General features: G+C 43.2%; 1 protein-coding gene across 1 annotated transcript in view; it reads right to left on the bottom strand.

The window, feature by feature from the left end:
* Window positions 1-2427: 2427 nt before the first annotated feature.
* Window positions 2428-12380, bottom strand: part of rxylt1 (ribitol xylosyltransferase 1) — a 28538-nt gene continuing 18585 nt past the window's right edge. Inside the window, exons 4-6 of the mRNA XM_060923660.1 lie at window positions 7593-7907; window positions 6331-6501; window positions 2428-3554 (exon numbers count right to left, since the gene is read on the bottom strand). Coding sequence (XP_060779643.1) covers window positions 3152-3554; window positions 6331-6501; window positions 7593-7907 — 889 coding nt within the window. The 3' untranslated portion in view covers window positions 2428-3151. The remainder of the gene's footprint in view (window positions 3555-6330; window positions 6502-7592; window positions 7908-12380) is intronic.

Below are 12380 nucleotides of genomic sequence, written 5' to 3'. Positions count from 1 at the left end.
GCTAAGGTTCTTATGCTGGAATGCAGAGTTTTCCTTTCTCCAAACTTAACACTTCTCATTTAAACCAAAAAGTTCTATTTTGGACTCATCCGTCCACAAAACATTTTTCCAATAGCATTCTGGCTTGTCCACGTGATCTTTAGCAAACTGCACATGAGCAGCAATGTTCTTTTTGGAGAGCAGTGGCTTTCTCCTTGCAACCCTGCCATGCACACCATTGTTGTTCAGTGTTCTCCTGATGGTGGACTCATGAACATTAACATTAGCCAATGTGAGAGAGGCCTTCAGTTGCTTAGAAGTTCCCCTGGGGTCCTTTGTGACCTCGCCAACTATTACACGCCTTGCTCTTGGAGTGATCTTTGTTGGTCGACCACTCCTGGGGAGGGTAACAATGGTCTTGAATTTCCTCCATTTGTACACAATCTGTCTGACTGTGGATTGGTGGAGTCCAAACTCTTTAGAGATGGTTTTGTAACCTTTTCCAGCCTGATGAGCCTCAACAACGCTTTTTCTGAGGTCCTCAGAAATCTCCTTTGCTCGTGCCATGATACACTTCCACAAACATGTGTTGGGAAGATCAGACTTTGATAGATCCCTGTTCTTTAAATAAAACAGGGTGCCCACTCACACCTGATTGTCATCCTATTGATTGAAAACACCTGACTCTAATTTCACCTTCAAATTAACTGCTAATCCTAGAGGTTCACATACTTTTGCCACTCACAGATATGTAATATTGGATCATTTTCCTCAATAAATCAATGACCAAGTATAATATTTTTGTCTCATATGTTTAACTGGGGCGGCACGGTGGTGTAGTGGTTAGCGCTGTCACCTCACAGCAAGAAGGTCCGGGTTCGAGCCCCGTGGCCGGCGAGGGCCTTTCTGTGTGGAGTTTGCATGTTCTCCCCGTGTCCGCGTGGGTTTCCTCCGGGTGCTCCAGTTTCCCCCACAGTCCAAAGACATGCAGGTTAGGTTAACTGGTGACTCTAAATTGACCGTAGGTGTGAATGTGAGTGTGAATGGTTGTCTGTGTCTATGTGTCAGCCCTGTGATGACCTGGCGACTTGTCCAGGGTGTACCCCGCCTTTCGCCCGTAGTCAGCTGGGATAGGCTCCAGCTTGCCTGCGACCCTGTAGAACAGGATAAAGCGGCTAGAGATAATGAGATGAGATGAGATGTTTAACTGGGTTCTCTTTATCTACTTTTAGGACTTGTGTGAAAATCTGATGATGTTTTAGGTTATATTTATGCAGAAATATAGAAAATTCTAAAGGGTTCACAAACTTTCAAGCACCACTGTGTGTGTGTGTATATTATCTCATTATCTCTAGCTGCTTTATCCTGTTCTACAGGGTCGCAGGCAAGCTGGAGCCTATCCCAACTGACTACGGGTGAGAGGCGGGGCACACTATATATATATATATATATATATATATATATATATATATATATATATATATATGGCACTTTGCTAAATAAAAAATAGTCTCAGGCACAACTTGTGCAGGTTTATAATGAAATTATCTGGTAGATTTTAATGAGCCAACCACAATTCTTCTGAAGACTTTGTTATATTTGCTTTTTATGTTTGAACTTGAAAAATAGTCCCTAGGACTTCTGCACAGTACTTTATATTTACAGTGATGAAGTATGATGCTGGGTGGCACAGTGGTGTAGTGGTTGGCACTGTCGCCTCACAGCAAGAAGGTCCTGGGGTCGAGCCCAGCGGCTGGCGAGGGCCTTTGTGTGTGGTTTGCATGTTCTCCCCATGTCTGTGTGGGTTTCCCCCCACAGTCCAAAGGCATGCAGTTTAAGCTAACTGATGACTCCAAATTGACCGTAGGTGTGAATGGTTGTCTGTGTCTATGTGTCAGCCCTGCAATGACCTGGCGACTTGTCCAGGGTGTACCCCGCCTTTCGCGCGTAGTCAGCTGGGATAGGCTCCAGCTTGCCTGCAACCCTGTTGAACAGGATAAGCGGCTACAGATAATGGATGGAAGTATGATTCTGATTTTAATAGAAACATTGCTGTTTGTTTTAACACCATTCTTGAAGTTCATTTGTTTATCCAGTCTTCAGTAATCACTTTATCCTGGTCAGAGTTACCATTAATCCAGAACACTGGATGTGAGGCAGAAACACACCCAGAACAGGACGCCAGGCCATTACAGGGCAGCATACATACACACATTCTCACACACACACACCTGATTTTGTGAGACAGAAGGAAACTAGAGAAAGCTCAGGAACCCCAGCTCAGGATCAAACCAGGGACCCTAAAACTGTGAGACAGCAACTACCTGCTGCACCAATATGCCATTACTTAGGGTTAATTTTGCTATATTCAGTACTGGTTACAAATCTGTCCTTTGATCTGAAATAAACACGATCACAAATAAATCATTTCATTACGGGTTACTTTTTAATTCTATTGCACTGAGATGAATCAAATGATGAACATTAAAGAAAACATATCAGACCAAACCATAAAAACACAATACAAGGTTAAAGATGAGAATTATAATACATCATTGCCCTGCAGCAAATGAGATAACGGATAAAGTTTACTTAAAATAGTGTACAAAGACATATTAACATTAAAAAAAATGTGTATATATATATATATATATATATATATATATATATATATATATATATAAATAAAACACAGGTTCTGTAAATAAGCAGTGGTTTGGAATTATGCAGGACAATCAGTGACTAAGAATGCACCTATCCAGTACTGTGTAACAGGCCAATATTGTAAATTTATTATATTGTAAATAGAATATGAAGATCCCGTCTGGGAATCGAATAAAGTCTTTTGTATTTGTTTGTTGATTGAGATAACACAAATAATGGACATGAGCACACAAATTGTCTTTATGGGTATGCTTGTCAAGATCATGCCTGTGAGGTTTCACATTAGTGTTGCAGAGTCTCAGTTACTGTGAAAATGTCAGTTTCTGATCAGTATGGGCAAATATTCAAGAGCTTTGATACTGATATAGGAAATAACTTGGAAACACGGGATTGATGCACCATTATCAACAAGCACAAGTTACATAAGTTTAACCGTAAGCTAAAGTTTAATCATAAATCAATGTAATGCTGCTTCAAGTGAAATCCAATTTTGACCCGGTGTCTCTTCCTAGCTCAGTTTAAAGAAGGACTCCTCCAGGACTTCTGTGAACTTGTCCTTCATCTGCTGACGGAATCCAGTGTACCACTCCAGCAGCCTCATTCTTCTCTCTGTCTTCTCAGCCTGTGTCATCACGTGCTCCTTCTCCAGGATGGCTGGCAGCTCTTTCCAATCCTTGAGGAAGATGAAGGGCGCCCCTGCATCTTTGAGCAGCCGAAGAGGGGAGCTGCGGCCATTGGCGCAGGCTCCCGGAGTCAGGACGTCCTCCACCACGGGCACAGAGCCATAGGCACAGGCCTCGTAGATGCGATAGCACTCCGTGTTTACTCCAACCGGGCACAGGGTCAAGTCACTCTGAGCCAGAGCCATCTGGTACTGTCTGGAGGTTTCTGCTGTCTCTTGAGGAAGCCACCTGAGGGACAGGAATCATCATGTCACGTTGGATACAATCATGTTGGGAATACAGGCTTCTTGTTGTCTGTGGAAAATATCCAAACTGCAAGGGCACATAATCAGGATATAGGTTAAGCCTTAGCTTAATTGTGATAGAAAATCATTTTGAATCTCGGACCAGAATGCAAGAGATCAATTCTTAGTTAATTACCTCCATCAACTGTGCTGGAGCAGGTTATCACCTCTGTTTGTTTGTTTTTTTCCCAGCGTACTGTAACTCAAAAAGTAGTGAACGGATTTTGATGAAATTTGGAGGAAAGGTGGGTCATGGGCCAAAGAACAACTGATTAGATTTTGATGCAAATCCGGATATGTATGCGGATCCAGGATTTCTTTTTTTTTTTTTTGCCTGTTCCCAACGTAACTCAAACTAGATAGAACTCAACGCCAACGGCGTCAATGGGGATGCCTCCACCCGGTAGACTACACGCCTTATTAAGTTGTGATTTGGGGATGGACATTTGACCTCACAGTAGAGGTCTGCGCGGGACAGAATTTTCAGTCCCGCTCCTGCTCTCGCCCGCTCCCTCAAAGAATTATGATTTTCAGTCCCGCTCCCGGGGCGGCACGGTGGTGTAGTGGTTAGCGCTGTCGCCTCACAGCAAGAAGATCCTGGGTTCGAGCCCCGGGCCCGGCGAGGGCCTTTCTATGTGGAGTTTGCATGTTCTCCCCGTGTCCGCGTGGGTTTCCTCCGGGTGCTCTGGTTTCCCCCACAGTCCAAAGACATGCAGGTTAGGTTAACTGGTGACTCTAAATTGACCGTAGGTGTGAATGTGAGTGTGAATGGTTGTCTGTGTCTATGTGTCAGCCCTGTGATGACCTGGCGACTTGTCCAGGGTGTACCCCGCCTTTCGCCCGTAGTCAGCTGGGATAGGCTCCAGCTTGCCTGCGACCCTGTAGAACAGGATAAAGCGGCTAGAGATAATGAGATGAGATGAGTCCCGCTCCCGCCCGCGCCTGCCATATTTTGTCCCGCTCCCGCCTGCAAATCCCGCATGACGTGACACAGTTGTTGGATGAGGCAGAATCTCTCGCACATCGAATTTGCCTATTGTGGCTGCCGTGTCAACTAAGTGTTGGGCTAACTGAACTAATCCCCGACCAGCAATGCTGTCATACGGGCGGAGGTCCGCAGCAACAAAATCAACGCATTTCTCCACGGTCTTTGCCTTCAACGCATCTGTCACTTTTGCGTTGTTCCCTCTGAACTCCAACAATTGTTGTCCTTTTAAGACAGTACATACATGGCGATTCAGGCCTGATGTACCTGATTTATGGCCGTTGTATGTCAGAACCTTTTGGCACTTATCACAACAAGCAAAGGGCAGCTGATTTCCCTCTGCGTCGTACACGAGTGAGAATGACTTCCAAATGTCTGATTTCAGGACTCTTGACTTTTTAAACGGTAAATGTACCTCTTTTTAAAGCAGCACTCACTTCTGAAGCACTGTGAGCTTCACTAGAGGAGCTCTGCTCTTCTGACATGATCGGAGATCTTAAACACGGAAGAGCGGAAAGGAATCGGAAACGTACGCGAGATTAGACCACATCCGCAAATTTAGGCATCTTAAAATGTTTTTATTAATGCCAAATAAAATATCCAGCACAAATTATATATGATAGACATAAATTAATAATTTATAAATTTTATTTTAAACACGTTTTTAGTTAGCGGGACTGCAGCTTATCATCTCTCCCGCTCGCTCCCGCATTGTGCACTCCCACTCCCGCCCGCGCCCACAATGAGCTTTCAAAATTTGTCCCGCGCCGCACTGCTTTGCATCGGGTCCCACGGGAGTGCAGGGCTCTACCTCACAGTAATCTTGACCTGGTGAAATTACTTGCATCAGCCTTGGAGATATTGTGTTCACGAGGTTTTCGGACAGACATTTGACCTCACAGTGACCTTGACCTTAGACCTTTTGATCTCAAAATCTAATCAGTTTATCTTTGTCCCCAAATGCACAAATTGTGAAAGTTTGGTGAAATTCCTTTCATTAGCCTTTGAGATATCGTGTTCACAAGGTTTCGGGACGGACGCACGCACGCACGGACGGACAACCCGAAAACATAATGCCTCCTGCACCTTACGGTGGCGGAGGCATAAAAACATAAAAAAAAAAAGATAGAACTCGACGCCAACGGCGTCGATGGGGATGCCTCCGCCTGGTAGACTACACGCCTTATTAAGTTGTGATTTGGGGATGGACATTTGACCTCACAGTAATCTTGACCTGGTGAAATTACTTGTATTAGCCCTGGAGATATTGTGTCCACAAGGTTTTCGGACAGACATTTGACCTCACAGTGACCTTGACCTTAGACCTTTTGATCTCAAAATCTAATCAGTTTATCTTTGTCCCCAAATGCACAAATTGTGAAAGTTTGGTGAAATTCCTTTCATTAGCCTTTGAGATATCGCGTTCACAAGGTTTCGGGACGGACGCACGGACGGACAACCCGAAAACATAATGCCTCCTGCACCTTACGGTGGCGGAGGCATAAAAATAGTGAACGGATTTTGATGAAATTTGGCATACAGCATTAGTATTATCCTAAGTTCAAGTGATTAGATTTTCATGTTGATATGTGACTTGGCGGAGGTATACACTCGACCATATGCCCTTCTAGTTGTAGTGTACATGAATACGTATTACACTCCAGTGCCATTTTATCTTAATAAATGCTTTGTCATCCTTCTATTTTAAGGTTAAATTAACAACACAAACACATACTTCTCCCGAGCATTTGTTAGACATTGTTTTTCCAAGCCATTCTGCTTCAAGATGCCCATGAGACTTTCCCGAGAGGAGTTCTTGTAGACCGTGCCAAGGAAGTTGCAGATGTACGGTCGCACAGTGCTTACCATCTGTGTATTGGGTGTTACAACTGGGAAATGTCTATACCTGGTGACCAAGAAAGGGGAAGAGAGAGAGAAAAAAAAAACCCGAGTTAAAAAATTAAAACAGTCATTAGCTACACACACACATATATACAAAAACCACATCTTAATAATCTGTTAAGAATCTGATCAATAGCTCAATCCGTATATTTAATAGTTATTCCACAAAATCAAGTCGTACATGAGCTGATGGCCGATGAGGCGCATGGCTGCAAGTTGGCTATAAGCCATGTACGACGAGATTGAGTGGAATAATTGTTTTATTCTATCCACATTCACTGGATTTTGAGAAACAGAACATTTTTATTTTTTGCAAATTCGATAAATAAAAACTTTATCCAAAATGACTGACAAAATCATTTCCACTTAGAATTTAATCAAACTGGTGAAATGACAGTAACAATTTGTGAAATATGTCATAATAATAATTCTTGAAAAAAAAAAAAAGAAACACATTCTTACCATCAAGTACTTTCATTCCATATTTTGTTGCCTTTTTGTATTTTGGGGGTTTTGTTTCTGAGTAGAGTTTTTATTTCGTCTTTGGTTGATTCAACAACACGCTCCGCCATTTTGTTTTTCTCTACTCAAGGTATATGAGCTGATATCCTAGTGGTAGAGTAACCAATCAGAGCGTGCGATTGCTCATATCCGGTGAATGTGGATAGAATAAAAACATGTATTCTACACCTCAGTCTGAATAGATTAAACCAACTGAGACCTGTCAGGTTGATTGAGGTGCTATCCTTTTAACATTCTGTTAAATCGAAGAATAACAGTTATGTAAATCTTTGCATCTGATTACTTTCACTATTGAAATCTGAGCGTATGATCTGTACATGTACGTCTACGTCCTTTAACACCAGTCAACGCTAAACCCTGCTCCCAGTAAGTGCATCATTTCGGATCAGGTGACCTCTGCATAAAAACAGATTTACTACAGACTTATCATCAGAAAGAATTAATTTCCGTTGGTGAAAATTTTAGTATATAAACATTTTGACACTAATATGAACTAAACAATATACTGCCAGAAAGGCATTAAGCCTTAAACATCTTAATAAACCAGAACTGAATCAGAAAACAAGCTCATACGTGGCTACACCAAGAGGCCACTGGAAGACATCCTTGTCGTTGACCCAGGGACTGTCATAAACAAGGAACAGTAGATCCACAAAGCCTCCGGATCTCTTCAGATAGGGGCTGATCCACTCATTAGTGCACTGCTCACTGCCCAGTAAGACCACAGCCACTTTAGAGATGGTGTGAGCCTGCACTAAAGTCTGCACATGTTGGAGCCACTGGATAGAGTAGGAGATCTTCTGCTGTTCACGACCGTTCAACACCAACACCACGTTGTCCGTGTCCAGAGGAATGTGACCCTGCACCACTGCTGGGCCTGTGTAGAAACTGGCAGAAATGGAACTGATTAATGGAGGTGAAATGGAAAAAAAAAAAAAAATTCAATTCACCTTTGGGATAAATAAATCTGTTTATCTAAATGCACATATTCTGACATCTTAGAGAGTCATTATCCTGTAACCGAGTCATCTAAACCTACTGCTTTTGTTGATTATGGGAACAAAATCTTTAAACGCAAATTAATTAATGCATAAACTGATGTTAATGCACTAATTAATGAACAACCTCCAGATGAAAAATCCACCGACTTCAAACTTAGTGTCTAAATAGGCTTTAGATTTTTCCTCTTGATTTACATCAGCAGCGTAGTGCCATCATGACTAAGTGCATCAGCCATTTAGCACAATTCAAACCACAGTGACCACACTTCATAATTTGGTGGTTAAAGTACCAGGGCTCGACATTAACAGTAGCCCGATTGCCCGGGGCAACCATTCAATAGATTCGGACAACCAGACTCTCACAAATGCTTGCCCGATCGGGCAACTACCCAAATATGTCAACTTCCGTGAAAAACGATGTTTATTCATTCATATTATGATGAAATTCCATCACGATTTGCGATTGTTTGACTCGGAAAGACCGCGTCCATGTTATCATTACGGGATGTTCAACAACTAGCGGAATTCACATTTGCACATCGCGGGCTCGCAACGCAGTTTCCCATTGCTAATAATTATCGCGTAGTGCATATTCAGTGTTCTATTGGTATGTCCTTCACTACATGACTAATTACCGCATTACTCGCACGGGGCGCTAGTGTCAATGCTTGTTGATACAGACAGCGTCTGAGAAGGTTGAATAATAAATTAAAAAATAAAATAAACATTAAAGGTCACAAACTTTGGCATTATGTCTGGTTTGGAGAAATTTGGTTTTAAAATAAACAAAGACAAGGAAGAGAAGAAAAAGAAAACTCAATCAAGCTCATCAGTGGATTCAAAGAAACGGTATGAGGTGAAAAGGCAAAGAACTGTTATTCCCAGCTGGTATTCAGAGTTTCCTGGATTGAAGTTGGTCAAACCTGAGAATGAACCTGGGCCACCCAGCAAACTCTCCAAAGATGATCCCAATTTGGATGTTGAATCAGATGAGCCCAGAGCTAGTACCAGCCATTCAACTGATACTGATCATGCTGATAGGAATAATAATAATGACAATGCACATTCATGGTGGTTTACACAAAAAGTGGTTAGACACAATATAACTGAACCCAGAAACCAAGGGAACACGAAGAAGGATAAGAAAATCAACAAAATAAGCTTTTAAAGTGCTGATGACACGAACATGACTCTATGCAATTTCTTAAATAAACTATACAACATGGCAAACATGTTAGATTTCTGTTATAATTACGTGAAAAGAAGCTGTTGTTACGCAAATATCCAACTTTTAATTGCACAGCACAAGAAAACTGGGTCCGTGGCTCGCGGCCATGTTGTGACGTCAGCGGGAGAACACGCTGCGGTTCACTGGCTGTTCTACTCATAGACATCCTATGGTTCCACTCTGGTTCTACTCAATGGAAATGGCGCATGAAAACGCCGGTGAACTCTCTAGTGCTAGCTCTTCCTCTTCTGGGAGTCTAGAATTGTGTTGATCTCTTCCGAATAGAATCTATGATAGCCTACCCTCTTTACCCTTTGCCTCTCGTTGCTAGGCGGCAGTTACATGAAAGCCGCAAGCTTTCACAAGCAAATACATGACTGATATCACGCCGACTTTATGATTACATCTATGATTATCATGTAGAATCTAGAGCTCTACGTACCTTTATCTTATGTCGTTTCACAACACATGTTCTGACAGGAGGACTGTCTTTGGATCCGGCATAGCTACTAGTAGACCCCCTCCGGAATACTGGCAGTGTTGCCAGATTGGGATTTTTCCCGCCCAGTTGAACGGTTTCAAGTGCATTTTGGTGGGTTTTGAACATATTTTGGGCTGGGAAACTTCAGCAGTATCTGGCAACAGATCTGGCAACAGATACTGCTGACGTTTTCCAGCCCAAAATATGTTCAAAACCCACCAAAATGCACTTGAAACCGCTCAACTGGGCGGGAAAAATCCCAATCTGGCAACACTGTGTAGGCACTGCTGATGGTAGTAACACACGTTTGTGCTGAACTGAACACCCAAGAGATTCTTTTAAGCTGGGAAGGGTGTCAAAACAATCCAAATCGAAGTGTTCAGAGCACAGGACGGATGTTGGTGAGGGCTCCCACTTGTCACGAGTGCGCCTGACTTGCTTCACCCACTTCGCATGCAGCTCGGGATCTCTGGAAAACTTGAATAAACTTACCCCATCCTTGTAGGTTATGGTATAATAAAAATACTAATAATGACAAACTGAACACCTGTCGCATCAACAACAAACTGGTAAGTTAGGAGGAAGGTTCTTTCGCTGACGTCATATAGCTCCTCCTCCTCCGTCTCCTGGGTGCTGCAGCCCCGTCAAATTTGCCCAAATAGCCGCGTTTTTTATCATAACTTGTAAAATAGGCGCCTTCGTGAATTAATATATGGATCATCGGGAATTACTTTTTATGTTATAAAACATCGCCAAAGATGTCAAAAACGTGTCATCAGCACTTTAAGAGGCATTAGTAGAGCATGCGAGTGAACATTGTGTTGTAAGTAGGGCTGTGCGATATATCGAATATACTCGATATATTGCTGAAAATTCTGTGTGCGATACATAAAATTATTATATCGTAACTATCGAGTATTTTATGGTCATCTTCCGACTTGCGTTTGTTGTGTTTGTTTAAAACATTTCCCGGTGGTTTTCTCTCTGTCCCTCAGGCAGTAGCGTGAGAGGCTGCCTAAGGGTAAAGAAAACAAAACGTCACGCACTCGCCAACCAATCCCGGGCGACATCTCGGTGCTGAAAGGAACTTCCGGGAAGATTTTCGCTACGTTCACACTGCAAGGCTTAATGCTCAATTCCGATTTTTTTGTGAAATCCGATTTTTTTGTGAGGTCGTTCACATTAACAAATATATGCGACTTGTATGTGATCCTCAGTATGAACGAAAAGCGACCTAAAAGTGTTCCGCATGCGCATTGCAGGATACGACGACGTCACACGCAGTGAGCATGGCCAGTGTTTACGGAAGTAAAACCGCCCGGTTGCGGTATGACTCATCCAATCTAGCTTGAATAGCTGCATCCCCCCAAATGGAAATCAGCTCCCTAACCTCTGCGTCCTTCCATTGAGAAGATTCAGAACCTTCACAGCCCGAAGCGTCCCTCGCATTGATGTCATGCGCAGGGGCGCAGATACGTTTTTTGAACTGGGGGGGACAAAAAACTGGGGGGGGACAAAGCTGCCAGCAAACCAACCCCAACCCTGATATGCCTGTCAAACTTGTTGTTAGTAACCATAGCAACCAAGCTCGCGCTCGCAACCTGTGCAGTCTGCGCAGCTCAACCAACCGAATATCAGTCTTTGTTTTGTTTTATGTGAGTTGTTGCAACTACGTATACACTGCTGTGCACCTCAATAAACCGAATGGTAATTAGTCTTTTGATTTTTCCGTGAGGTTTGCCTTATGCAAAGAAAGACAGCATAGACGTTTTTTCCTCCCTATAAGTGGGGGGACCGAACGAGGTGAATTTAAATCTGGGTGGGACGAGTCCCACCCTCTATCTGCGCCCGTGATTATGCGCCATGTTGTTGTAACTTTTTTGAGAGACCCGCCGCCTACTTCAGCGCAGAATAGTGACGTTTGTGGCTTGTTGATGACGTGTAAGTCGGATGAATGCGACCTGGCGGTTCAGACTGAAGTCGCATATGAAAAGAGCGGATAGGAATCGGAATTAGCACCACATATCCAAACGGCCTGGGTCGGATTTGAAAAAATCGGATCTGTGTCGTTCATATTGTCAATAAAAGATCGGATACAGGTCACATATGGGCGAAAAGATCGGATTTGAGTCACTTCAGCCTGCAGTGTGAACGTAGCCTTTCTCCTAGTTCCGGTTTACAGCGCTGACTCAGTTCGTGCAATCGCTGGTGTTGCATAGGCTACCGTGTAAGCTCTGTCAATTTCAGCAACAAATTAAAAATGGAAGCGGACGAATTGGTTCCTAAAAGAACTAGTAAGGGGTCAGTCATCTGGCATTTTTTTGGATATCGCGAGGAGGACGTGGAACAGCAAATGCCAATTTGTAAAGTGTGCAAAAAAACCCTGTCATCACGAAAGGCAGCAGCTGGAATTATACACATCTGAGAGGCAGAGCCAGAAAACATTCAGTTCAAAAGTGTGCAAAAAAACCCTGTTATCACGAAAGGCAGCAGCACTACAAATGTGTTCCATCACCTGAAAACTCACCCCGTACAGTATGCAGAGTCTCCTAAACTCCGAACTTGCTCACGAGCTAACCCCCCCCCCCCCCCCCCCCCCCACACACACACACACACACACACAAGCTAAACAAATGACCATAGTGGCCTCA

The sequence above is a fragment of the Neoarius graeffei genome, chromosome 6 (assembly GCF_027579695.1).
Source record: "Neoarius graeffei isolate fNeoGra1 chromosome 6, fNeoGra1.pri, whole genome shotgun sequence".
NCBI classification, from domain to species: Eukaryota; Metazoa; Chordata; class Actinopteri; order Siluriformes; family Ariidae; genus Neoarius; species Neoarius graeffei.
This window is presented reverse-complemented; position numbering and strand designations above follow the sequence as displayed.